The 25,957-nt window shown below is 42.8% G+C and overlaps 1 protein-coding gene across 4 annotated transcripts in view; it reads right to left on the bottom strand.

Annotated features, from left to right (window-relative positions):
* MAP4K4 (mitogen-activated protein kinase kinase kinase kinase 4) overlaps positions 1 to 25,957 on the bottom strand; it is a 240,419-nt gene that overhangs the window by 77,055 nt on the left and 137,407 nt on the right. For all 4 annotated transcript variants that reach the window (XM_054009944.1, XM_054009953.1, XM_054009962.1 and 1 more), the window contains exons 4-8: positions 17,281 to 17,406; positions 11,253 to 11,363; positions 8,581 to 8,671; positions 6,424 to 6,554; positions 3,165 to 3,219 (exon numbers count right to left, since the gene is read on the bottom strand). In XM_054009944.1, the coding sequence (XP_053865919.1) occupies positions 3,165 to 3,219; positions 6,424 to 6,554; positions 8,581 to 8,671; positions 11,253 to 11,363; positions 17,281 to 17,406 (514 nt within the window). The remainder of the gene's footprint in view (positions 1 to 3,164; positions 3,220 to 6,423; positions 6,555 to 8,580; positions 8,672 to 11,252; positions 11,364 to 17,280; positions 17,407 to 25,957) is intronic.

Below are 25,957 nucleotides of genomic sequence, written 5' to 3'. Positions count from 1 at the left end.
GAGCAATAGGCTGTAGGGTGCGATGGTTCCGATGAGGCCTTTCTGAAACCTAGCAGTCAATGGGTCTGTAAATACAAAGTGTCCCTCCATGGCGCAGTGGAAGGCACTAACTACCGCTAGATATATCTTGAGGGAGAGATGCAAAGCCTTCAAGGGCAGGAGGTAATCCAAAAATAGGGGAATCAGAACCTCTTCTGGGAAAAGCCCCTTCTGTTGGGCCCAGGGGGTGAAGTGGTTCCACTTGGCCTGGTAGGAATGCTTAGTGGACTCTGTCCTGCTGCTCAAGGGGATATTTTGCACCTCTCATGAGCACACCCATTCTAAAGAAGATGCCCATCCAAATACCACACCCTGAGGTGAAGCATCTGCACATCTGATCCTGTTGTGGTGTTGCCTCAGTAGCTTGGAGAAAGCGGGGACGGGCTGACATGTGGAGTAGGTTGGGAAACCAGAACTGTCTGGGCCAGCATGGGAAAATCAAGATGACCATTGCTCTGACCTACCTGATCTTTTGGAGTATTCGTGGCAGGAGTTGTAGAGGGGAGAAGGTATAGTTAATTTGGTCCGACCAGCAGAGTATGAGCGCATCACCCTGAGGGAAGGGACCACTACCCTCTGGAGCAGTAAGTGCTGCATTTGTTGTTGTTGACTGCAGAGTTGAAGAGGTTCCTGGTCAGAATCCCCCATTGGTCGAAGATATTTCATACTACGGTGTTGTGGAGTTCCCACTCATGATCGATAACAAATCGTCTGCCGAGAGAGAGTCTGCAATCACATTCTGAATCCCTGGGAGATAGGCTGCAGATAACAGGATCTGGTGGGTGATGCACCAATTCCAGAGGTTGATCACCTCCATATAGAGACCAGTTGATTTTGTGCCCCCTTGTTTGTTGATGTGGTAAAAAGTGGTAGTGGTGTCCGACAAGACAAGAATACGATGGGGATGGATGGATGGAAGAAATACTCGGCATGCCTTCCGTACAACCTGGCATTCTGGAATGTTGATGTGCATCCTGGATTCCCAAGGGGTCCATGTTCCCTGTGTCATGTGATCTGTGTGCGCTCCCCATCCTACGAGGGATGGCATTGGTGATGATCACCCTGTCCAGGGAAGATGGGAGAAAGGGGACCCCCACACAAACCTGACGCGGGTCCATCCGACACTGGAGGGAAGAGAGTACCACATGCTTCCTTACCTCTCAGCTAGATCCTGGCGCATGGTCCATAGCGGTGGTACCACCAGTGCTGACTTCAGACTCCATAGCTGGAGGCGCACTCCTGGCAGCCCCAGGCCGATGTACAGTGGAGGCTATCCAGACAGACTCTGAATGAGGTCTCATGGCGACTTCCATGAGGGGCTTCCAGAGGCAGAGAGCCCGACCTTCTCAGGTATGGCTGGGGAAGCACTGGCAGATACTGCACCTGAATGCAATGTGGACTTCTCCCAAGCAGTAGAGGCAGCATTGATGTTTGTCACAGACCGAGAAGGAATGCGGGCAGGAGGCACAGATTTTAAAGACTGAGGTTTTCAGCATAGTCCAGTACCCACATGTGGGCATCGGTGGGAGGGTCCATGCGGAACGAAACTTTCCGGAAAGAACCCTAATTCTACTCCTAAAACTAGCAAACTTCTAAAAACTACTATAAAAACAATAGAAACAGTAAACTACTCTAAAAACTAACTATGTTCAATTGTATATTTTTAAGGTGCGTCACATGCAAGAGGACACTAATAATTCCAACCCAGACCACGCAGCAGTAAGAAGAAACTGGGGATGTGATCAGTCTGCCCCTCCCTTTGTCACCTCAGACAAAACCATGAGGTGAGCCAAGGACGCATGCACGGACCAACAGAAGCTACTACTTCCAAAATCTCTGGCTACAGACACAGTGAACATGTGTAAACCCTCAGTGGAATACAATAGGGACTAGCACTGGATGAAGAGCAAAAAATATGCACATGATCTGAACCAAAAAGTGGTTTAAGAAACCTAAAGAACTACGGTTACATGCAGACTAGTAGCCAAATAGTGGTTCTAATGTGGTTAGCTTTGTGCTAGTTGATTCATCCTGGGAGAAGCCTCTGTAGATTTGGACCCATGCAAATATAATTATGAGAAAAACCCATCAGATCTCTTAAAACATGAATGTGAATAAGCACACTCAGCTGTACGTTAGATTTAAAAATCTGAGTTGTAAGCATGGGCTACAATGAAGCTACCATTTTGAGTCTAGACAAAAGTCCACACCCCTGAATGTCTGAATGGGGTGGTAGGAAAAAAGCCAATTTGCAGTTTTACAAGTAAAATAGTTACTTAAAAAAAAAACTGATAGCAATTTTTCTTTTTTTGTAACTAAGTTCTTGTTTTTTGCTCCCCTTGCTGCTGTCAGCTTTATGCTTTGTTAATCTTCACAGAGGACGTGTGAGAGAAAAAAGCACCATGGAAAAGTTAGGCATTTTAAGTTTTTAATTTTACCCCTCAAAAATCATCAGACTTGGCAGCTGAATATACTCAAATAGTCTGCTTTTAAAAGTTCTTCACTGTCAGTGTTAAAGCTAAGTCTATAATTTAAACCACAGTCTTCCAAGAGTCTTCTACTCTGTCCAATGAAAACGAAAACATTCATAAGAGGAGATTTAAATAGATAAGTCTCAGAGTTCAAGAAGAATGTTACCATTACACAGACTCATGTAAATCAGAGATAGAAAGGACCTACTAAGCCATGCAGTCCATCTCCCTGACAGAGCAAGATTTTTTAAGCCAGTACACTTTTAGTATTTTTTTCTCCCAGTCTGGTTTTAAATATCCCAAGCAATAGGGCTTCCACCACTTCCCTATGGACACAATTCCGAAGCTTAATATAGCTCATGGTCAGGAAGTTTACAGACCCATTGGTTTCCAAATAGTCCTGTCATTGCTATTACACCACTACAATTACAATCTCTGCACAGTAATGCTTTCACACTGTAGTAGTAGCTTTATCAAGAGAGTTGCCATTTGTAGAATTTTATATTTATGGTGCAGGAAAAACCAAGGAGTATAGATACACCATCAGTGCATTTTCAGAAACCTCAAAACTGGGTTTGAATTACAACCAGCAACTCATAAGTATACGTTTCTGTCTTAATGAGCCCCTTAGGAAAAAGCACACATATCACTTACGGGGAGCTCCTTCTGCCATTTCAATGGCCGTAATGCCACATGACCAAAGGTCACTCTGCAAAGAAAGAGACCATATGTTAGTACGTACACTTTCTCATTGTCATACTACGTAATGGCATCTACTAGTGCACTGCAGGTAAGAAACTAAAACCAGCTACCAAGGTTATTTAAACAACAGTTTTTAAAATGGCTTTTCTTCTTTTAGCCCTAATATAAAATGCTAAATATGATGCCATACAGCATTTGTGTTATATACACACACATACAATTATGCACACTTAATTTCTTAATAGTATACAAACACTTTCATATTAGGACATTTCAAGACATAATTAGGTCATAATTAACCAAAAGTTAAGTTCTGTAAAAAATAATTATATTTCCCTGGATACAGTTATTGTAAGAGGTGAACATTCCCCGGTAGTATTTGCAATCCAAACATTGCAGCCCTCTCCTAGCATATGAGATCCTGAAAATGCATAGACTAGGAACAAAAGTGAAACCAAGAAGTCAGTTTTCAGATGTGTTAATTATCAGAAATACAAAACCTTAAATAAAATAGTTCTAAAAATTAGATTTTAAAAAATTCTTTTCTTCTGTTGATAATCTAACAGTATTTTTATGTAGGGATTTTTTTTTTTAAATGAGCCCATCGTTGCTTATTGGCAGTTCAGCCAAACCTCTACCTTTACATTGCCCAATAAAATTAGAACATGTCTCAGCAGCATGAATTCCTAATGTCAGGAGACACAGGCAACCGCCCATGTGCCCAAGAAAAGTAAGAAGTTACTGTTCCATGAACCACTGGTGGCCAGAGTGAGCGCCTCATCCCAGCAATCTCGTATTATTTGTGTCATTACACAAGGGGGATCCTGGAATGGAAATCTTTCAGGATATTAGCACTGGATAGCCACTAGGACCAGAGGATAACTGCATTCCCTGCTGAATCAGAACTATGGTTTAGAGATTCTCTTCCACCAGAGGAACACCAAAAATAAGTAACTGCTTAAGAGTCCTGGAATGGACTGAGCTCAAGGAGCTACAGTAGGTCCTGACAGGAGACAATATCACCTCCATTCGGGATGTGGGGAAGAGAACTACCGTTGAGGAAAATAGTGCTCAGAGCTTCCAGATTGATAATCCTTTTAGAATATGGGAAGACATACTGGAATGGGTGAACAAACTCTTCTCTGTGCTCACCAAGCAATGGAACAACTGCATTTTCAGGCCCCAGAAGCTTCCCAACCAGGCACCAGTTTGTTCTGGCTCAACCCATCAGTACCAATGATTAAAGTAAGCTTGTAAAACACTAATTTTCTAAGAAATAGAATATGTAGTAGAGGATATTGAGATGTCTCTATGTGAAGTACCTCCACTTCACATCAGGAGCAATAAGGGAGTGTTTTAAGAGACATGAGCATAAATGCCTCATGGAATTCCTTTACATTTGATCCCCTTTAATTATTAAACATGTAGATTAGTTTGGGGGTTTTCTCCCCCTCAGAATAATTTCTATCTATTGAGGTCTGTTATCTTACTTTAACCTTCACCCTTATGTCTTATCAACTCCACCCTGAAAGGGATTACATTTTTTCACAGATCTCTATCAGGGCAAGGAATATGTAAAGTTATTAGTCAAGACAAACGGGCTCAATCCTAGCTAGATGTTCAGGTGTGCGTATCATCAACCATGGACATTCATATATCTAACCTGAGTTATCAACCCCTATGCACTAGCTCCAATGCTCTTGATGTAACTATAATCGCAGACTTTCACATTTCCTAGCTACCTCTCCTAGTTTTAATGTTTGAAGAGATGCATTAGTCTAAGTAAAGATTAAAAACACATTTCATATTTTATTCCTTCTCTTGTGGCTCCCTGAAACAAGCTAAAATGTACTTGAGAGATTTCCAGAAAGCTTCTATAAAGGAATTTAGCTTTAGAAGATGTAGCAAAAACAAAACAAAAAAAACTTTTGGTGTAAATACCATCAAGCCAATTTAACTTTTAGGGAGGTTAGATTTGATGCTTGCAGCTCAGTGCAGGAGCAGTTGTGTCCAATTAATTTTTGGAGAAATATAGTGTTTGATGGATAAATCTTCTATGTGATTGTGACAGAGCGCTGAGAACAAGCAGCTGAACCAGCACTCTGGTCACTGTAAATCCAATTAGTTCCCCCCACTCCAGGAGGGGGCTTGATTGAGGGAAGGAGTGACTAGTTACTAGGTCAGCCTCAGCTGGGGAGAACTAAGGAGATAATTAGCCCATTAACTGTAAGTGTAGAAAAGAAGCACAGGAAGGAAGTGCAAGAGAGGGAGAGAGAAAGCCCAGCAAGACTAACGTAATGGGAGATCTCTGTGTGGAGAAAGCTCTCTTCTCTCTGGCAAAAGGGGATGATGATTGTATGTCCCTTTAAATAGAATTGCTGCATGGGACCGTAAAGGGGTGTTGGCTGGCTGATATAACAAAAATAAAACACATGATGTGGGTTACAAACCAGAGGTGGTAAAGCCATTTGTGCAGGAAGACAAAAGTGGAGAGCTGTGCCCAGCCACAGTGATTAACATTCAGATGATCTCTCAAATCAGAACAGCACATGCTTTAACCAGCTCCTTCTGTATTACATTGTAACTTAACTCTTCTATTCTGGCAAAAAGATGCATTTCAGCTGGGGACTCTATTTAAGGCAAATGTTAAAATGTATTGTTTTGACCTTACCACAATAAGCAGGATATATTAAACAAATTACATTGCTAAGATATTCACAGAAATCAAAAACAACAAAATTTCTTGTTAGACTCTTTCTATACCATTTTTTACTGTGCCTAGCACAAGGGGATCCCTGTCCCTGACTGAAGCTCTTAGGAGCTACTGCAGTACAAGTTACAAATACAGGGAAACCTGTGTGGTTTGAGCATTGGCCTGCTAAACCCAGGGTTGTGAGTTCAATCCTTGAGGGGGCCATTTAGGGACCTGGGGCAAAAATCTGTCTGGGGATTAGCCCTGCTTTGAGCAGGGGGTTGGACTAGATGACCTCTTGAGGTCCCTTCCAACCCTGACATTCTATGATTCTACAGTGTTATTAATTATGATCATCTAGTAATGATCTGTTCTTTGTACTCACGCTATACAGATTTACCTTTACAAGAAATCACTCTCACAACCATACACAGAGACAAATATGAGAGCTGCCTTCACTCATGGTTATTAGACATTAGATATCACTATATTATTACTGTGTGAACAGAACTTTCTTACTCTGTAATCATAAGTAGCATCTGGATTTTCATCACAGGCAATAACTTCTGGAGCCATCCAGTATGGGGTTCCAATAAATGTGTTTCTCCTGCCAACCGTCCTGTCCAGCTGAGCACTAACACCAAAATCCACTGTGGGTGGAAAAAAGATTAAAATAAAATAAGAGGGGGAAAAAACGTGCTGCGATTACTTCTCTAAGATAATTTGGAAAATAAACCCATGTGGAAGATCCACGTGGGAGAGCCATGTTCAGGAGAAACCATTAATGTTAATACTCAGACTTGCCAGTGTCCTCAGGCATCAGACCACAAAAGTCAGGAGAAAGAGCAAAACACAACTAGCTCTTCAGGACCTCTCACTAGGCTGTCAGTGCAGTCTTCCCATTATCTGTGGAGCTCCCTTCCCATAGCAGAAAAAACATATTGTCTTGGGGGCAGAGGGAGACTTGCCATCTCCATTAATCATAAGACAGGGTGTCTTGGCTTATCCAGAGCGACCCTGCTTTCCACAGATGCTCTCATGGTGTGGCAGCACCACCAGGTCAGCTGGGCCACCATTTGGTCCTCCACTCTCTCTGCCCAAAATTCAGGAGAGAAAATCAAGCACTGCTCACAGGGACTGCTTCCTGTCCTAACACATGTGAATGAGGCACAGTGGGAAGCAAATGCGGAGCGCAGTTCAAAAGGTACTAATTCGGGGCTCATCCACACACAGCTTTTGCAGTTACTGATTAATTAAATTGGTAGAAAAACAATGTTATTAAATTGATGCAACTGCCCTTGCACAGACATATACTGGTTTAACTGTTTTGGTAGATGTAAATGTAATGCACCAAACTATATAGATACAAACCCCTTCATATGGTGTGACTGCATCCATATTAGGCAGTGTTTCTCAAACTGGGGCCACCGCTTGTGTAGGGAAAGCCCCTGGCAGGCTGGGCCAGTTTGTTTACCTGCCCCGTCCACAGGTCTGACCGATCGCGGCTCCCACGGGCCGTGGTTCGCCAGTGGGAGCCGCGATGGGCCGGACCTGCGGACGGGGCAGGTAAACAAACTGGCCCGGCCTGCCAGGGGCTTTCCCTACATAAGCGGCAGCCCCAGTTTGAGAAACACTGGTATTAGGTGTGCACTCATTTAACTAAATCTGTTTTTCTACCAATTTAGCTAAATCAGTGCAAAACCTGTGTAGACAAGCCCCATTGAACCAACAGTATAGGAGCTGCTGTGTCCTGCTTAGAAGACCCAAGGAATGGGTAGCTCCCCGGAGCACTTCCATCCCAGCAGACAAGGCATCTTTCAGAGTTCCACCTAAAAGGAAGGTGTGGGCTGGGCGGGAGGTCCTGAACTTGGGTCTATATTTCACCAAAAGAAAGGTGGCAACCTTACTGTACAACAAACACACAACATTAAAATGTGTAGTAACTTAAAGAGGCAAAATAAATCCGCATGGAAGCATCCCCCCGATGTGGAGCCTGGCGGACGAGTATCAAAACAAACATGTAGTTAAACCTCAATATGTATAAACCACTAACTACACAGTACATGTCTGAGAAATTAAATTTGTAAGTGGTTGGGGATAGGGATAAAAGAACAGATCTCATGTGAACTCCTCTGTCTAGAACAGAAGTGGCCAGGAATGATGATAGCTTCAAATGTTCCAAACGGGCATTCTAGGGCTGGACCCAACTTAGACTTTCTGCCTCAGACGAATTGTGAGTGCTGTACACATTACGTAGATGTTTGGGTCTGTCACCTGAGCTGCCAACACTTCTTTAACTGAACGCAGATACAAAAAGATATCCACCACGTCCTAATTTTGTGCCATTGGCTTCTAAGCCCAAATTCAATGGAAGCGGAACCAATTCTGGCCCTAAGCTGACCTGTAGAGTCATACAAAGAATAAGTGAAGGACATGGAGTGATCCATCCACTGACTTTGGCATGAGAGCCAACAATCTCCAGCAACAACCGCAAGAATCCCTGCATTCCTTGAGAGACGGGGAGGGAATAAGGCCAGTGTCCTGACTCAGACTGCAGCAATGACACAGGATATATTACTGTACTAAAGAGCATGCCACACTCCTAAGAGATCAAATAAAGTTAGGGAACATGCAAAAAACAAACGAACCAGGAAGTGAACATGCTTGCCTACTTACCAAGCTTTACCTCTGCATTTTCTGTTAACAATACATTCTGCCCTTTGATGTCCCGGTGAATCACATGGTGGGCATGAAGATGTGCCAATCCCTTCATTTAAAAAAGGAAGACAACTAGGTTTAGGCTCTTAGCTTTGCAGCAACAATCTCATAAAAAGTCTGAGTTGACACAGACAACATACTTAATTAGTTACCCTGAGAGATGTTTTAAAAAGAGCCCACACCGTTCTCCTGTGGCTCTTGGGGTCCTGTCCTGAATGCATGAAACATGATCCACAGTAGACTTCTAGCAATGTGCCACCCGCCTACATTTTCATAAGCTAGCAGGGAGGAAGGCCACAGGTTGTGCACATACTGTACACAATTAAAGTCCAACAAATGCTTTTTAGCTGTAGCTTTTAGGGAATTTTAGATTACATGAAGTTTCAATGCAATGAAATTGGAGTTCAGTCACATAGAGTCACCCTTAGAAGAACAGGAATGTAGCGTGGGAAATGAACCAACCCACCTATATTTTAATGTGAGATAGCTCACAAGAAGAAATGGGGGTACACAATTTATGTTTGGGGATAAAAGGATACTGGCAACAGACAACAGCACACGTGTTAAGTTACAGTTCTGTTGTTTAGCCTCCATACATTTGATCTCTGATCATTCTCCTTCAAAACAGACCACATTAAAAAAAAGAGCATTTTATACTGTCCAAAGGAAACAAAACCTACTGGCAGATGGTGCTTTTTGTGGATATAGCACCTGGATGCATGCCCCAAAGCATCACACTGCACAAGTCCTGTGGAGGGGGGGAGGAGTAAGATGTATGTGGTATTTTACTGTCTACTGCAATTTGTGAAGCAACAAACAAATGTCTCAGCAACTGACTTGATTTTGGTTTCTCTCCAGCAATCAGTTTGGAAAATTATACTCTCTAGTGGCATCATCTTGCTTGCTCATGCTCCCCTCACATATTTTTAATTTTTTTTTTTTAACTTTACAGTTACAGAAGGTTAAAAGAGCAGTAAGTTGCTGTAAAACAGTATTTTCTAACACATGTTCTTCATTAAATACTCATTGACCAGTTTGGCTAGTCTTTTTTTAAACTGTTAGTAAGTATGACAAACAATACAGTTTGGAACTCCTCCTTGCAGAGGTTACGAGCTAATGCTATGAACGTTTAATGTCCTTGACATCATCTGCTGGGCATTAACACTAAGGTTAAATTTGTTTCCTGTGAAAATTAAGGCTTCTGGTTGCACTGGCTTGGCACAACAATCTGCAAAGCCTCATGCCACACTGCACCAGCCAGGGAGATAGTCATGTGTTCTCACCTCTTTACAGCCAATCATATGAAAAAGTCCATGTGTGTTCGGGATGGAATAAGAGGACAGAGAAAGGTCAAAGACTAGTTACTTCTTTCAATTCAAATTTTGAACAGTTGCCCCACCACCACTTGGCAAACGCTCCCCTAGATTTTCACTTGCACAAATCTTTAGCCCACTAGCCCATCTAACTTTCATTCTCTTTATTATACACTGAATGTGGCTTCACATCTTTACCCGATGGGGACCTAGAATGTGCACAACATTGTATGCTGCACTTCAGAAAGAATTTACATACAGTCTTATAAGTGTTGCAGAGCAAATATAACTTTAACATTGGTCAAGCTAAATGTTACAATACTGAAGTCAGTTATCCACGTGACTAAAATACAGCTGCCATCGGGTATTCATGTCACCCACATTCCTATTTGCTAGTAAACAAGAATAAAAAATGTGCCCAAATGCCCAACAGCAGCACTTTGCACCATCGCTCAGAGTTCGGGCAGGAAGCCAAGATTCTTCTTTTGCTCCCTCATCTCCCCCAAAATCACTCTGCTAGAAGTGTACAAATGCACAGTAGACAAATGTGGATTCCAGAAGCAATGATTTACATAAGGACCACTTATGCTTTTCTTTAACATAATTCCCTTAACTACAGGGATTATTACTGGAGCAATTCTATTCACATACCGTACTGAGGGTAAGGTTGTGAGGTTTTTGCTTTTTAAATTAACCATGGAAAGCTGGACCAGTTTTACTCAGCGTAGCAATCAAATGCCAAATCAAGAGACACTATTCACTTGTACCAGCTGGAAATTAAACTTGAAAAGTAACGAACCAAAAACCTCCATTTTTCAAACTACTATAGATGGCAGCCATCTTTCAAAAAAGTACAAATACTTAGTACTGTACTCCAGTAATAGAGGTGCCTAATTGAACACACCGGTTTGCATTCGGTCTTATGTGTGATTTCGGAACAGATTCATGTGTAAACATTAAGAGTAGGATTTTCAAAGGCATGCAGTATTGGCCTCACTCAACTCCCACTGGCTTCAAGAGGAACGGAGGTAATGCCAGTACTGAGCACTTCTGAAAGTGTCAGCCTAAATCTCATTTTTTATTCAGTTATTGTTGGTATTGAGGTGTTATATTAGTCAGTGTGCTACAGCGATATGGAAAATGGTTTCCTATGACACAGTTCTCCACTTTTCAGCAAGATTGCCATTATACTACACAGCAGCAATTTGAGGCTTTTATTCGTAGAAGCTCAACCTAGACATTGTTCTTAGGTTGCACCTGTGTTAGTACAGAAATAGGATTGTATTTTTTCCTGACACAATAGAGTATCCTCCTCACCCTGAGAATCTCTCTGGAGATATACGCTATCCAGTCTTCTTTTAGAGTGTTCCCTTTTGTGTTCTTCACAAGGTCCGTGATAGAGCCTGCTCCACAAAATTCCATAACAAGCTGCAAAAGAAACATAAGGACAAAGCCAGTATTAAGCAAAAAACTCACACCTGCGTACAGCAGCAAAAGAGCTAAGGGTATGGGCGCAGTCATGTTCGGTACAATGCTCATGTCACACAAAGACAACGGTCACATTTAATGTCTCCACATAGAGAGTGGAGCCAAACCAAATGTCTCTATTATGACATATCGTACCCCCTTGCTATAATGAACCCCTGGGGATCCAAGTCATTTTTTCAGTATAGCCAGGGGTTGGTTATAGTGAAAGGAGGAGAAACGGCTCCTCCGGCATGGGGCTGCAGTGGGGAGAGAGCGCTCCTTCAGCCTCAGGGAGGAGTGCACTGCAGGACCCCACCGTAACCCTGGGCTGGAGGAGTGTCAGGCCCTCCCCTCCCCCTGCAGCCCTGAGGCAGGAGGAGCTCTCAGCCCTGCCACCACAGCGGGCAGGGCTGGAGATGGAATCCAGGGACCATGTTTGCTATAGCCCAAGGTTCACTACTGCGAAGGGTGTTCTAGCAAGTGCCTACTGTATATGGAATATGTCTCATATTAGTTAGCTCATCTTCAATGGCTGATTTATTCACTGTAATTTGATACTGGGCATCTGGATTTTCTCAATTAACAGCATTGCTCAACAAGCCTAGTGCTAAAGAGTTAAACTGATCACACCATCACATCCGTCTCTCTCCGCAGTTTCCATGTATTTACAAGGGTCAGGAACAGCTATTGGTTTTGCATGCACATTTGTACCTCAGCTTCCTGAGGGCCTGGATACTGTTACCCAAAGCAAACTCAAATGAAAACATTTAACCTTAAAATATTTTCTACTTGTCCAAGCACTAATAACCAACTTCCCTCTGTTCAGAGCACCCTTAGAGACTTCCAATATTTGATTTAGAAACTAACAGATTTAAGGTATGCTGATTCTAAAACATGTGCATGCCTGTCTTACATCTCTCGCACTACTGAAAGCTAGATTCATTCCTAGGCACTGCATGTTTTAACTAAACATAACTGTACGCACATTAAAAGTATCTTACAAGGCTCAATTTACTGTACGCTGTACAGTAAATAACTGTATTTTAAATACTTGTCAGTTCTCAGGGCACAGAATGAAAATGTTACCGTTAAGGGGAGAATAATGCAATGTAGATGGTGCTGATAATGCAGATGGGTGATGCTGTGGACATCCCATAAGCATTAAAGAAAAGAGAAATCATAGGTGCTGGTTTATTTTTAAGGCAACATTCTCTTGCTGCTCATTATCTCTGCTTCATTAGCAGGAAATGTGTTACTATCCAGCTGGGAAAGGAAAAAGTTACTTATCACAGAATCATAGAAATAGGGCTTGAAAGGACCTTTAGAAGTCATCAAGTCCAGCCCCCTGCACTGAGGTAGGACCATGTTTATGTAGACCATTCCTGACACACATTTGTCTAACCTGTTTTTAAAAACCTCCAATGATGGGGATTCCACAACATCCCTTTGAAGCCTATTCCAGACCTCAACTATCCTTATAGTTACGAAGTTTTCCCTAACACCTAACCTTAATATCCCTTGCTCCAGATTAAGCCCATTACTTCTTGTCCTACCTTCAGAGCACATGGAAAACAACTGATCACAGTCCTCTTTCAGCAGCCCAGAATATATTTGAAGACTGTTATCATGGCCCCCATCAGTTTTCTTTTCTCAAGACTAAACATGTCCAGTTTTTTTAACCTTTCCTCATAGGTCAGCTTTTCTAAACCTTTCGTCATTTTTGTTGCTCTCCTCTGGACTCTCCAATTTATCCACATCTTTCCTAAAGTGTGGTGCTGAGAATTGGACACTACTACAGCTGAGGCCTTACTAGCACTGAATAGAGTGGGACAATTACCTCCCGTGTCCTACATACAACACTTCTATTAAAACACACCCAAAATTATTTTAGTCTTTTTTTGCAACAGCTTCATATTGTTGACTCATATTCAATTGGTGATCCACTATGAACCCCAGACCCTTTTCAGCAGTCCTACCACCTAGCCAGTTATTCTCCATTTTGTAATTATGCATTTGATTTTTCCTTCCTAAGTGAAGTACTTTGCACTTGTCTTTATTGAATTTCAGATCTAGTCTCCAATTTGTCAAGGTTGTTTTGAAGTCTAATCCTGTCCTCAAAAGTGCCTGCAACGCCTCCCAGCTATGTGTCATCTGCAAATTTAATAAGTACACTCTCCCCTCCATCTTCCAAGTCACTAACTAATGAAAACATTGAATAGTAGCAACCTGGACTGACCCGTGGGCCCAATTAGATACGCCCTCCCAGCCTGACAGAAAACCATCGATAACTAAGGCTGCGAGCCGGTCACGGAAGTCACAGATTCTGTGACTTTCTGCGACCTCCGTGAAATTCCGCAGCTGCAGTGGCCACTGTAGCTGATCCCACGGCCCCCCCAGAGCTGGCTCCGGGGACCACCTCAGCAGCAGGGATCCCCCCAGAGCAGCGGGGCCCTGGAGCAGCAAATATTTAGTCAGGGGTGTTTATATTAAAAGTCATGGACAGGTCACAGGCTGTGAATTTTTGTTTATTGCCCATGACCTGTCCATGACTTTTACTAAAAATACACGTGACTAAATCTTAGCCTTACTGATAACTACTCTGAGTATGGTCTTTCAAACAGTTGGGCACCAACCTTGTAGTAATTTCATCTAGACCAGGGATTCTCAAACTTCATTGCACCACGACCCCCTTCCGACAACAAAAATTACTACACGACTCCAGGAGGGGGGACCGAAGCCTGAGTCCGCCTGATTCTCACAGTCCTGTGAGGGGAAGACGGAGCCAAAGCCTGAGCCCCATTGCCCTGGGCGGGGAAGGGGTCAAAGCTGAAGCCCAAGCCTGTAACCCTCAGGCTTCAGCTTTGGCCCCCGGCGGCAGGACTCGGACTTCAGCCCTGAGCCCCAGCAAACCTAAGCCAGCCCTGGCAACCCCTGTTAAAATGCGGTCGCAACTCACTTTGGGGTCCCGACCCACAGCTTGAGAACCACTGATCTAGACAGCATTTCCCTAGTTTGCTTATAAGAATATCTGTGGGACTGTGTCAAAGGCCTTACAATAACCAATATATATCACAGCTACTGCTCTTCCACATCCCCCTCTCCCCGCCCAAAATATCCAGTAAAGGTGGTTTGTCATGATTTGTTTTTGACAGATCCATGCTGGCTATTCCTTAAAACCCCATTATCCTTTAAGTGTTCACCAACTGATTGTTTAATAATTTGTTCCAGTATCTTCTGAGGTATCAAAGTTAGGCTGACTCCTCTATAATTCCCTGGGTCCTCTTGGTTCCTCTCTTTAAAGATAGATACTATGTTTGCCCTTCTGCCTTCCTCTGTGAGTTCTCAAAAATAACGGTCCTGAGACTGCTTTAGCCACTCCTAAAGTATCCTTGGATAAATTTCATCAGGCCCTGCCGACTTGAATACATCTAACTTATCTAAATATTGTTTAACCTGTTATTTCCCTATTTTAGCTTGCGTCACTTCCCCCCTTGTTGTTAATATTGTGTTGAGTATCTAGTCATCATTAACCTTTTTAGTGAGGACTGAAGCAAAACAGGCTTCTTGATATGATCAGTTATTAACTCTCCTCCTCTGTTATGCCCTGTTCTGCCTTTGTAACAACACTACAGGGGTATAGTGTTGATAGGTTTGAAATGCTATTAACTTGAAACATGCTGGGGAAAATTAGAAAACACAAATATGAAGGATATTAGGCATTTATGGAGTGTAAGGCCTAGTGTGATACACTTGATTTTTAGTTATCCAAAGTAGGCTTCAGGACTTAACCACAAGTCATAAGTTGTACCTTCTCATTCTGCAAACAAACAAGTTGATAGCAGAAAAACAGATACACTGCATGCCTGCAAACTTACCTTGAAATAACAGGACAGTTGGGGGCTTTTGCAATATTTTGTAACATAGTAACTAGGCATCTAGACTGCTCTGATATATATGATTTAGTAAGAAACTGATTGACACAAATTGCTGAGGTCAGTGATCAGAATTATAATTATGGTTATCTGGAATACCACATAAATAATGGGCAGAAATAAAGGTTATGATGATCTAGGAAAGGGTCAGATATGGGCATGTATCTGAAAGATCACATAAAGGATGGGTATAAAAAGATCTGACTTTGTTCCCTAAATTTTGGGTGCATCAGGTTCCTGAAACAGTAGCAACTGGTTCATGACCTGCTTTCTTTTGATGTACTCCACTGACTGAATTCTTCCAGCTTTGTTTTACATAATGTTTAAGGATATGTGAGTTTGCTATCAATCCTAAAACCTATTTCTCTGTATGTGTTATGCTGTTTGGTTATATTAATGAGCTGACTTATTTGGATGTTAAGTAAAGCTTATTTTTACGTTTATCATCTCTGTTGTCGGTCACATCAATCCAGGAACGAACAACAAACTTCTGTGTAGCCGCCTGAAAGGGAAGAACCTGTGCTAAAGAATTAACAATCCTAGTATACACACTAGCAATAATTGATCAGGCTACAGGACCTATACTTTACTTCATCTTTCTCTTGCTCCTAATGTATTTAAAGAATCTTTTAGGTCCCTTACTAGGCGTAACTCATTATTATTATTATTATTATTATTATTACTACTTCTTCTTCTTCTCCTTCTCCTTCTTCAAGCCCTTCTGATTTTCTCCCTACATGCTAGTTATATCCTTTTGTACTCCTTAGCAATTCGTCCATGTTTCCATTTTTTTTTTTTTTTTTAAATAGGATTCCTTTTTGACTTTCAGGTCATTAAAGATCTGCTGATGGAGCCATATTGGCCTTACTATTCTTCCCATTTTTCCTTTGCAACTGCATAGTTTGCAGTTGTGCCTTTAATATTGTCTCCTTGACAAACGGGCAGTTATCCTGAACTTCTTTATCCATTTGCTTCCCATACGTCTTTACCTATCAGTTCTCGGAGTTTGTTGAAGTCTGCTTTTTTTAAGTCCATTGTCCTTATTCTGCTGCTCTCAGTCCCTCCTTTCCTTAGGAAAATGAAATCTACTATTCCACAATCACTTTCACCCAAATTGCCTTCCACCTTCATATTCATTACCAGTTCCTCCCTGTTGACCAGAATCGAGTCAAAAACAGCTGTCCCCCTGGTTACTTCCTCCCACTTTCTGAAACAAAAGGTTGTCCCCTATATATTTCAAGAACCTACCGGAAAATTTTGTGTTTTGCTATATTACTTTTCCAACAGTTGTCTGGATAGTTTAAGTTCCCCATTACTACCAGGTCTTATGTTTTAAATATTTCTGTTTGTTCTAAGAATGCCTCATTCACCTCCTCTTCCTGATTTGGTGGTCTAAGTACATACCTACCAGGACGTCAGCCCTATTTATTTTTTACCCCTTTATCTTTACCAAGATACTTTCAACTGGTCTACTTCTCACCTCCTTCTGGACCTCAGCACAAGTGTGTATATACACTTCGTGTTCAATGCAACACTTCCCCTTTTTATCATGTCTGTCCTTGCTGAACAAGCCATACCCTTCTATACCAATTATCCAGTCATGAGACTTATCCCATCAAGTCTCTGATACACCAAATAAGTCATAATTTAGCTTACATTCTAATACTTTCAGGTCTTCCTGTATATTCTGCATACTCCTTGTGTAGAGACATCTAAGATTTTCATGGTGAATTAAACATTACATAGCGAATTAAACATTAATAGCAAATTTTAGCTTGATTTTCTTGTTAAGGCTGCACAATCAGCCTGGGTGATTTATAATAAAACAACCTTCATAAAACACCACATTTCATTAATGTTGTTTTCCCAATATGATCTTTCTGTTGTCCTCAAATTACAACCAAAGGGAAAAAGCCTACGAGCATGCTGGGGAAACGTCAGCTTACCCACAATTGGTCATCATGTCCTGGGGGACTTTTCTTAATGAAAGCACCGTAATAAGTTGCAATGTTTCTATGATGCGAATATTTCTTTAGCATATTTATCTCCAGTTTGATTTCTTCTTCTTCATCCTTTCGAACAAAACAAAAAGCACATATTTTATGACAAATACATTATTTATCTCCTCTCTCACACGCATGGATAGATATAAGGGAAAGTTCCATTTATATCAGCAGCATGATCAGTAAACACAATCTGGCTTCATGCCACAGAACTTCAGTGCTTATTGGGAAGATTATCTGAAACAAACATTTATTCTCCAGAACTTCAGTAATGCTGAAAAGAAATAAATGACTGAAAAGATATACACGTAACTGATTTCAATTCCATGAAAGATTCCTACAAGTAGTGTTTTGAAACAAGAGTGTTTTGGAAAGACCAGAAGGGTTCACTTAACAAAAGTAATAGTAAGTAGGACAGTATCTCTCTTCAAAGTTATTATAAGCATAGAATTTTTTTAAAAAAATAAAACTTGCTGACAAGCCTTCCAATGTGACCCGCAGAAGGCAACTCAAAACTAGAATGGATAAAAAACCCACCCTGAATTGGGAGGGTTATGGGGGGATTTTCCCCTTCTTGAAACATTTTTAAAGTTGAAAAAAAAAATTGACCAGTTATATTTAAATCTCACTGAGCAGGTTTTCACAGTTGAAGTGTGCTTTCAGGAGTGGGTTGGATGGGAGCCCATCTTTTGCAAAGAGCAGCAGACAAAGTGAGTCTGCATCAGGAAGACAACTTGGGAACTGAGGAAGTTGTCTCACTTATGTGAATGAGTCATTTGCACTGCTTGTTAGAGTTCGCTCCTGCTCCATATGGCCCTAGAGGAAGAGCATGGCTGGGAGTCCAGCATGTAAACAGGATACTGTACACAAAGACAGAGGAAGGGGCTTCACTCCCTTGGTCAAGCATTCCTGCCCAGGCGAAGAAAGGCATCTGGTTTTCTCCAGACCCAAACTGAGCAGAATAAGAGGTTTTCTGCAACAGATAACAGTACATTTAGCAAATCATTGATTTTTTGATTCGGTAGCTGAACCCCAAAAAAAAAATTGTTTTGTTTGAAACCAAAACTAAATGTTTTTCATTTTTTGCGAAGCAAAAAACACTAAAAACATTTGCTTGGGGTGAATGAATATTTTGAATACTGTTTCAAAGTGACATTTAAAAAAATCTGATTTGAAACCAAGTATCAAACTGGCTCATTTTGACATTTCCAAAATTTGTTTTCAAGGTTTTTCCTCACACAAAACGTAGTCAAACTGAATTCAACCCAAATTTACAAATAGTTTGGAACTCCAAAAATGCATTTCCAGGCAAAATTCCAACCCAAATGTAATCCAGCTCTACACAAAATGCCTTAGAGGCAGCTAAAACCTGGGGGCTGGAAAGGGTTTAAAGTACAGGTGGGGTGCGTGATCTGGGAGGAGTAGAGTGGCTTTGGAGGTGAGAAGCAGAACACATGCAGGGGTGAAAGTACACCTCTATCTCAATATAACGCGACCCAATATAACACGAATTCGGATAGAACGCGGTAAAGCAGTGCGCCGGGGGGTGGGGGGGCGGGGTGGAGTGCTGTGCACTCCGGTGGATCAAAGCAAGTCCAATATAATGCGGTTTCACTTATAATGCGGTAAGATTTTTTTGGCTCCCGAGGGTCCTGAGCTGGGAGTGGGGGAGACCGGAAGGGGCAGGGCCTCGGGCGGAAGCGCTGTGGCTGGGGCTCCAGCAGCGATTTAAAGGACCCGGGGCTCCAGCTGCTGGTGCAGTAGCAGTGGTCGGGAGCTCCAGGCCCTTTAAATCACTGCCAGAGCCCCATGGTAGTGTTAGCGAAGGCCGGGAGCCCTGGGACTCTGGCAACAATTTAAAGGGCCGGGGGCTCCAGCTTTTGGCCCCCATCAGCAGCAGCCCAGCCGGTACAGTTGGCTATGTACCGGCTCTTACCAGTACGCTGTACCGGACCGGCTTACTTTCACCTCTGAACACATGGCTGGAGGCAGTATGCCTGTCTATGGAGGGAATGTTAGGAAGGAAGAGGGCTCAAAACCTACTAGTGAGGAGAAACACCAGCCAACAATATCCCAACCAACAATAACCCTGGAGTCCCTTTAATAGACTGGGGGTGGCCAAACTGCAGCTCTCGAGCCACATGCAGCTCTTTTACAGTTCAAGTGCAGCTCGCGGAGCCTCCCCATTGCCCCCACCATTCCCTGCCCAGATTGGGGGGTGCGGGGAGTGGGGGAGACTTCTGTCCGGCGGGGTGGGACTAGGGGCTTCTGCCAGAGACGACTGGTGCCTACCGGGGGGAGGGTGGGCACAATTTAAAGGCTCCCACCCAACAGCTTGAATCATCCCCCCTCCCCCCTCTTACCCTCAGCGGCCCCTCCCTGCAGCTCACAGGTGTTAGTTCCACATGGAGAGGCAGCAGCAAACAGCTGGGAGCTGCAAGGAGGTGCTGCTGCTGCTGCTTTAGCACCTCGAGCAGGGCTCTCCCTGCTGCTCCCAGCTGTTTGCCACTGACTCTCTCCACAGCCGCAGCTCCCAGCTTGCTGGCGCCAGCAATTGTTGTGCAGAGGAGGCCTGGTGGCACCAAAAGACCTAGCGTGGCCAGCAAACCTTAGCAAAAATCTGAGGGAGCACATGGGGTTACATGCCCCCCCCCCCCCCGCCCGCCCCACACACACTGCCTCTGGCTTCTGCCCAGCGGGGAGGGGGGTCTCGGGGCTTCAGCTCCACAGGATGCACCTGCCGGGGCTCAGGGCTTCGCAGGAGTGGGGCTGAAGCCCCAAGCCTGGGCAGGCACCTCTCGTAGGGCTGAAGCCCCAAGACTCCCCTCCCTGAAGGGCTGAAACCCCTAGCCCCACCACCCCGCAGTGGAGCTGAAGCCCTGAGCCCCAGCAGGCATGCCCTGGCTCTTGAACTTCTGAAGATAGTTGCATGTGGCTGGGAGGGTCAGTAAGTTTGGCCACCTTGTAATAGAACAAGACAATGGGTGGCCTAGCTTTGTTGGTCTCAATCACTTTGCATTCTATTGCACCTCAAATGTACAGGGGAAAGACACATGCAATGAGAAACTAAAGCCTCAGTTCGACCGGAGGGCAAGCTCATCAACATCCCAGCAAAACTGTTGATTCTTCCACAGTATCGGCAACTGATATGGGGGAAATTCTAAAAACAGTAAATTTCTTTGCAATCTGTAAAATGCCTAATCGTAAAGTATACTATTCACAACACGTGCAGGTGTCAGGTAACAGAACACTAGCTAAATATTAACCACATTGCTTTAGCTTTTTTCTTAGCATAAAAGAAACACCCACTGCTCTAAACAAAAAGTAATTACTTTACACGTAAACTGTGTCCTCCATATTAATCTATTTTAATTATTAATCTGGAAGAACCCCAAATGCACCACAATTAACCTGTTTTTATCTTTTCTTTAAGTTTTCTTTTTTAAAGATGTTTTGTAAGTGCTGGGTATGTTTAGAACATTGTATAAAATATTAAAATGACATGGTGAATCAGAGTCCTCTATAAACATTGTTCCTGAGAAAAAACAAACATTTCATCATTTCTAACTATGAGGCATGATGTTTGAAGTAACTGGACTCATCTGCTATTTGGCGTGACTTCTGATGCATCAAAAGTTCTTTTGTATTCTTTTGTCAAATCCACAAAAACACAACAAACCTTGAACTATAATGGACAGGCCATGCTGAAGGCTGGTCACACATATTTATGGTCTTAGGCAAAAAGACATTGCTTACAAAGGATATATTTCTCAAAAATAGTATTTAAAAATACTCCTAAGTAGTGCAGGTCTCAGTCCTGCTCACAACGACCATAACAGGAACACGACTGGACCCACAAAGCTATGGTCGGGGTTTCCGTTCCGTCTAGTAGCTTTTAGGAGTAAATCTAGTGAATTTTAGAATGACAAAAGGAAGGCAGATAGAACTGGATAAATCTAGCAGAGTGCAGCACACAATGCACTGTCAGTTATCCCATTCCCATGAAGTTGTGTCAATGTACCTCAGTCCCTGACTAGCAGCAGCCCTGCTTTTCCACGTCTGGGCCTCTTTCTTAATAATAACCACCAATCATAATTCAATACGACAAACTGTTAGACTAGTTTCTAAGGGACATTTGTCCACATCCCAAAAGAAAGACCATACCATATGGTTTCCATCAAATTTGAACTCTGGATTACAGAGGTGAACGACTCTGGTGCTCTTAGCGTCACCAAATCTTCAAAGAGGACTCAATTTTTCCGCCCACTTAAAATCAATAACCTAGTATGTCATTAAATTATTTATTTTTTGGTGAGTTCACTGTTGGAACTCATTCTTTATACTCAGACTAGTGCCCCCTAACCACTTGAGATATTTTTTCACTTGACCAGAGCTCGGAGAGCCGGGAAGCGGTAGGCAGCTCAACCTAGCAACTTAGGAATTTGTGACTTCGGTCTTTAAAGCTGACAACCAAGTTACTCTAATCTTCCATTATATTTCATAATTTTTTGTCTATTATATTAATATTAATTTATATTAACTAATTACGCACACAAAAGAGAAAGACACAATAACAATGAAAGATAACAAAAATGTATGGAGTCACTAATTTATGGTAAAGTAGTTCAGCAAGCATAAGTCTGAAAGATATTGACTTGCCTAGCAATATCACAGGTTTTGCTTTTTTTAAATGTGACAAAGGCCTTCCAAAATCTGTCCAGAAATAATAAGACCAATTCTACCTGCTAATAAACCTATATTTTTCTGTTTGTTGAATATTTAAAATACGTTGGAATAAAAATAAAAAGCTTTTCTTCCATTGGCCTGAAGGTACAAACAATTAAAATGGGGTATCATACAGCAATTAAACAGATAAGGACAGGTACTACACTTTGCTCCTGGGGGAATTCTGTGCCACTGCGCATGTGCAGAATTTATGTCCCCCACAGATTTCTTTGCTTCCCCGCAGAAAAATGACTTTCTGACAGGGAAGAAAGGGGAAGCCACAAGAGCTGTCATGCGCCCCTCCCCAGCAGTACGTTTTGGGTGCCCAGGGCAGCCAGCAGAGAGGTAAATCACTGTGGGGCAGGAGGCAGGACTGCGGAAAATGCGGCTACCTACCCTGAGCTGGGTTCAGCTGCTAGTCCTAGCTGGGCTGGGGAGAACGGGACTTCCTTTTCCCCTGTGCATGGCATCTGGGGTTGGGTCAGACCCACCCTCTGATTTCTCCCCCAGCTGCAGGAAGCTCTGCAAACTCTCTCTCTCTCTTTCACACACACACACACACACACACACACACACACCCCTTCCTGTACCCATTGTTCCTCAGCTGCAGGGGGAGGGATCCCTGTACAGAGATCTGCTCCCCCATCCACCTAACCCCCGTGCATCCAGACCCCCTCCTACCCAGACCCTCCTGCCGATCCTCAAACCCCCCCCCCCCCCCCCGCACTCAGAACCCCACTCCCCCAGCATCTGGACACACACATCCCTCGAGCCGTCCACACCCAAACCCCCCTGCTGAGCGCTATCTCCCCCCCCCATCCAGACCTTCCCCGCTGCAGCTGAGCCCCAACCACCTTCACCTGGACCCCACTGCAGAGTCCCATTACCGTTGGATCCAGAACCCCCTAACAAGCCCCTGTGCATCCAGATCCCGCCCACACCCAGATTGCCCCACACAGAACCCTCTCAACCCACACCTGGATCCCCACACACTGAGACCTTCCACACTTGGATCCTGCCTTGCTGAGCCTGCCTGGCCACAGTTGGTGCACCTGGCACGGAAGGGCAGGGCCCTGGCGGTGTTTCTGCTGCAGGCCCAGTCCATGCACTGGGTGCAGCCTCACCACTGACTCCATGTCTGGGTTGGGGGGAGCTGTACAGTGATCTCCCACTTCTGTGCAGCCAGTGACCTGTGCTCCCCAGTGCCATGCTGGAGCCTCCACATTTATTTGACAAATAAAATTTGCAGAATTTTAAAACACTGTGCACAATTTTTTTAAATTTTTTTTGTGCAGAATGCCCTCAGGAGTAGAATATCATTAAAAACAATCAAGTACCATTTAAGGCAAAAAATACATAACCATTTAACTATATTTGCTTACTTGAATCTTAATTCTGAGCATTACAATTTTTTGAACCCAAGGATTAATGTGTCAGCCTTTAGGTTGAAATCATTCTTTGGCTGCAAGTACAGTAAAACCTGCCCTTAGAGACCACTTGTAAAGAGAGACCACTGTCACGAGCACCTACTTGCAGAGGCCACAGAACACCTCCGCTCGCTGGTGTGCTAACTTCCATGAGTGGTCGCTCTTGGCAGGTTTTACTGTAGTACGTACTTAGACCCCAATACTGCAAGTTGTTACAATGCGTAAGCGTTTGCTAGATTGGGACCTTAGACTGTAAACTCTACAAGGCAGGGACAGCGAATGTTTGAACAATGCCTAGCAGAAAAATGGGACTAAGGTTTCTAGGCGTTATGGCAATACAAATAATAGTACGAAAATGGGGTGGTCTCATTAGCAGAGCTGGTTGCTAATTTTCTGACTAAATGTTTCATCAGAAAATGCTGATTTGTCACAAGTGAAATTGCCCACGGGAAAGGATCACTTTTGAGCAATCTCCCGATTATAAAACTTTCCACTTTGACATTTTTTAAATGAAAAGTTCCATTTTCCAGTGCACAATGACTTTTCATTTTAAAATTTTAGTTTATTTATATTAAACAAGGTTAAAAATAAGAAAATGCCAAAATCTAAATGAAATGTTTTGATTGACCCAATCCAAAAATATTTTTTTGGTTTAATCAATTCATGAAATTTTTTGAGATTGATTGTCACTATTAGATGGGGAAAAACTTGGAAGTCTTGAAAGCTTTCACACGACAGGAAAACTATTTCCCACCCAGCACTACTCATTAACGCACGCTTCACTGAAAGGATATTTTGTAACATGACTGGCAACATCTGCCCAGAAAAGACCTGGGGCTGGAACAGAAAGGTTGTTGTATGTTAGGATTAAGGTGCATTGAAAGCTGGCACTCCAGCCTACACTATCTTCCATGCACAGTTACTACTATTCTGTCAATTTCCAGAGACCACTGGTCACAAAGACAAAGAGTAAGTTTTAAATGATTGCGGAGAGAAAGTCTCCCTCTCAGGAAGAAATACAAGGCTACATCCTATTCCTTGGAAGGCAGAGGCAGCTGGTAAGCCCCACTTAGTGATTTTATGCAGCTGGCACCAATTACCACTGTAGGCCATTATCAGTGATACAAACTCCCATAGAAACGTTCTTTGTCTCTGCCTGCGATACCACTGTTCTAAGTGTTTTCACTTATATATTCACCAGCTGTTTGTGACAGAATGTCTGATTACTAGTAATTTTTGCAGTAAGCTATATTTTTGTAAGGGCTGCATGATTAAATCAAGTGGATTCCTCTCCAGTTTTCATTATTTAACTACAGATATTACTTTAATATTTTAAGGCCATTTAGTATCTCTAGGAATTTCTAAATATAGTCATTCTAACAAAGGACCTTGCCTGTAAATTGACTAGTGGTTACAACAGTAGTTATGCTGAGATCCAACACAATACAGTAATACCATTTCTCAAGATTTAAACTCATATACATCACAAATAAACAGAATTCAGACTCTTGCCTGGAATAGTGCCATCTGGCGGCCACCGTATACCTTGCACTTGGAAATTACAAAAGTTTTTGTTCCCTTCCCAACAGATATTCTGTGTGTTAAATGCATTATTAGCACACCCAATAGCTATGTAACAGTACTTCTCACTAGACACAGAGCAATGCGATAATCAGCTAATGTAATTGTAATGGGTTGGATCACAGAAACCCCCTTGGGAGCTGCCACCTAACGTGCCAAGACTACCTCTGCTCCTGTTTTCCCTGCCAGCTCAGAACTCCAGTACTCTGTCTTGCTGAGCCAGACATTCCTGTCTGCTCCAACAAAGACCCAGGGTCTGAATTACTTGCCCCAAAGCTGCAGGTTTACCTGAAAACAGCTCACAGAAGTTCGCCCTCTATGACACTGATAGAAAGATATGCACAGTTGTTTGTTCCCTCCGGTATTAATACATACTCTGAGTTAATAAGTAAAAAGTGATTTTATTAAATACAGAAAGTAGGATTTAAGTGGTTCCATGTAGTAACAGACAGAACAAAGTAAGGTCACCAAGCAAAATAAAATAAAATGCACAAATCTATGTCTAATCAAACTGAATACAGATCATCTCACCCTCAGAGATGCTTTAGGACGTTTTTTCCTCAGACTGGATACCTTCCAGGCCTGGGCACAATTATTTCCCCTGGTACAGCTCTTGTTCCAGCTCAGGTGATAGCTAGGGGATTCTTCATGATGGCTCCTCTCCCTCTTTGTTCTGTTCCACCCCTTATATATATATATATATATATATATATCTTTTGCATAAGGCGGGAACCCTTTGTCCCTCTGGGTTTCCACCCCTCCCCCCCCCCATTGGAAAAGCACCAGGTTAAAGATGGATTCCAGTTCAGGTGACATGATCACATGTCACTGCAAGACTTCCTTACCCACTTGCCAGTACACACATACACAGGAAAACTTACAGGTAA

The sequence above is a fragment of the Malaclemys terrapin genome, chromosome 1, assembly GCF_027887155.1.
Source record: "Malaclemys terrapin pileata isolate rMalTer1 chromosome 1, rMalTer1.hap1, whole genome shotgun sequence".
Lineage (NCBI taxonomy): Eukaryota > Metazoa > Chordata > Testudines > Emydidae > Malaclemys > Malaclemys terrapin.
The sequence above is the reverse complement of the archived record's forward strand: the minus strand, read 5'-3'. Positions and strand labels throughout refer to the sequence as shown.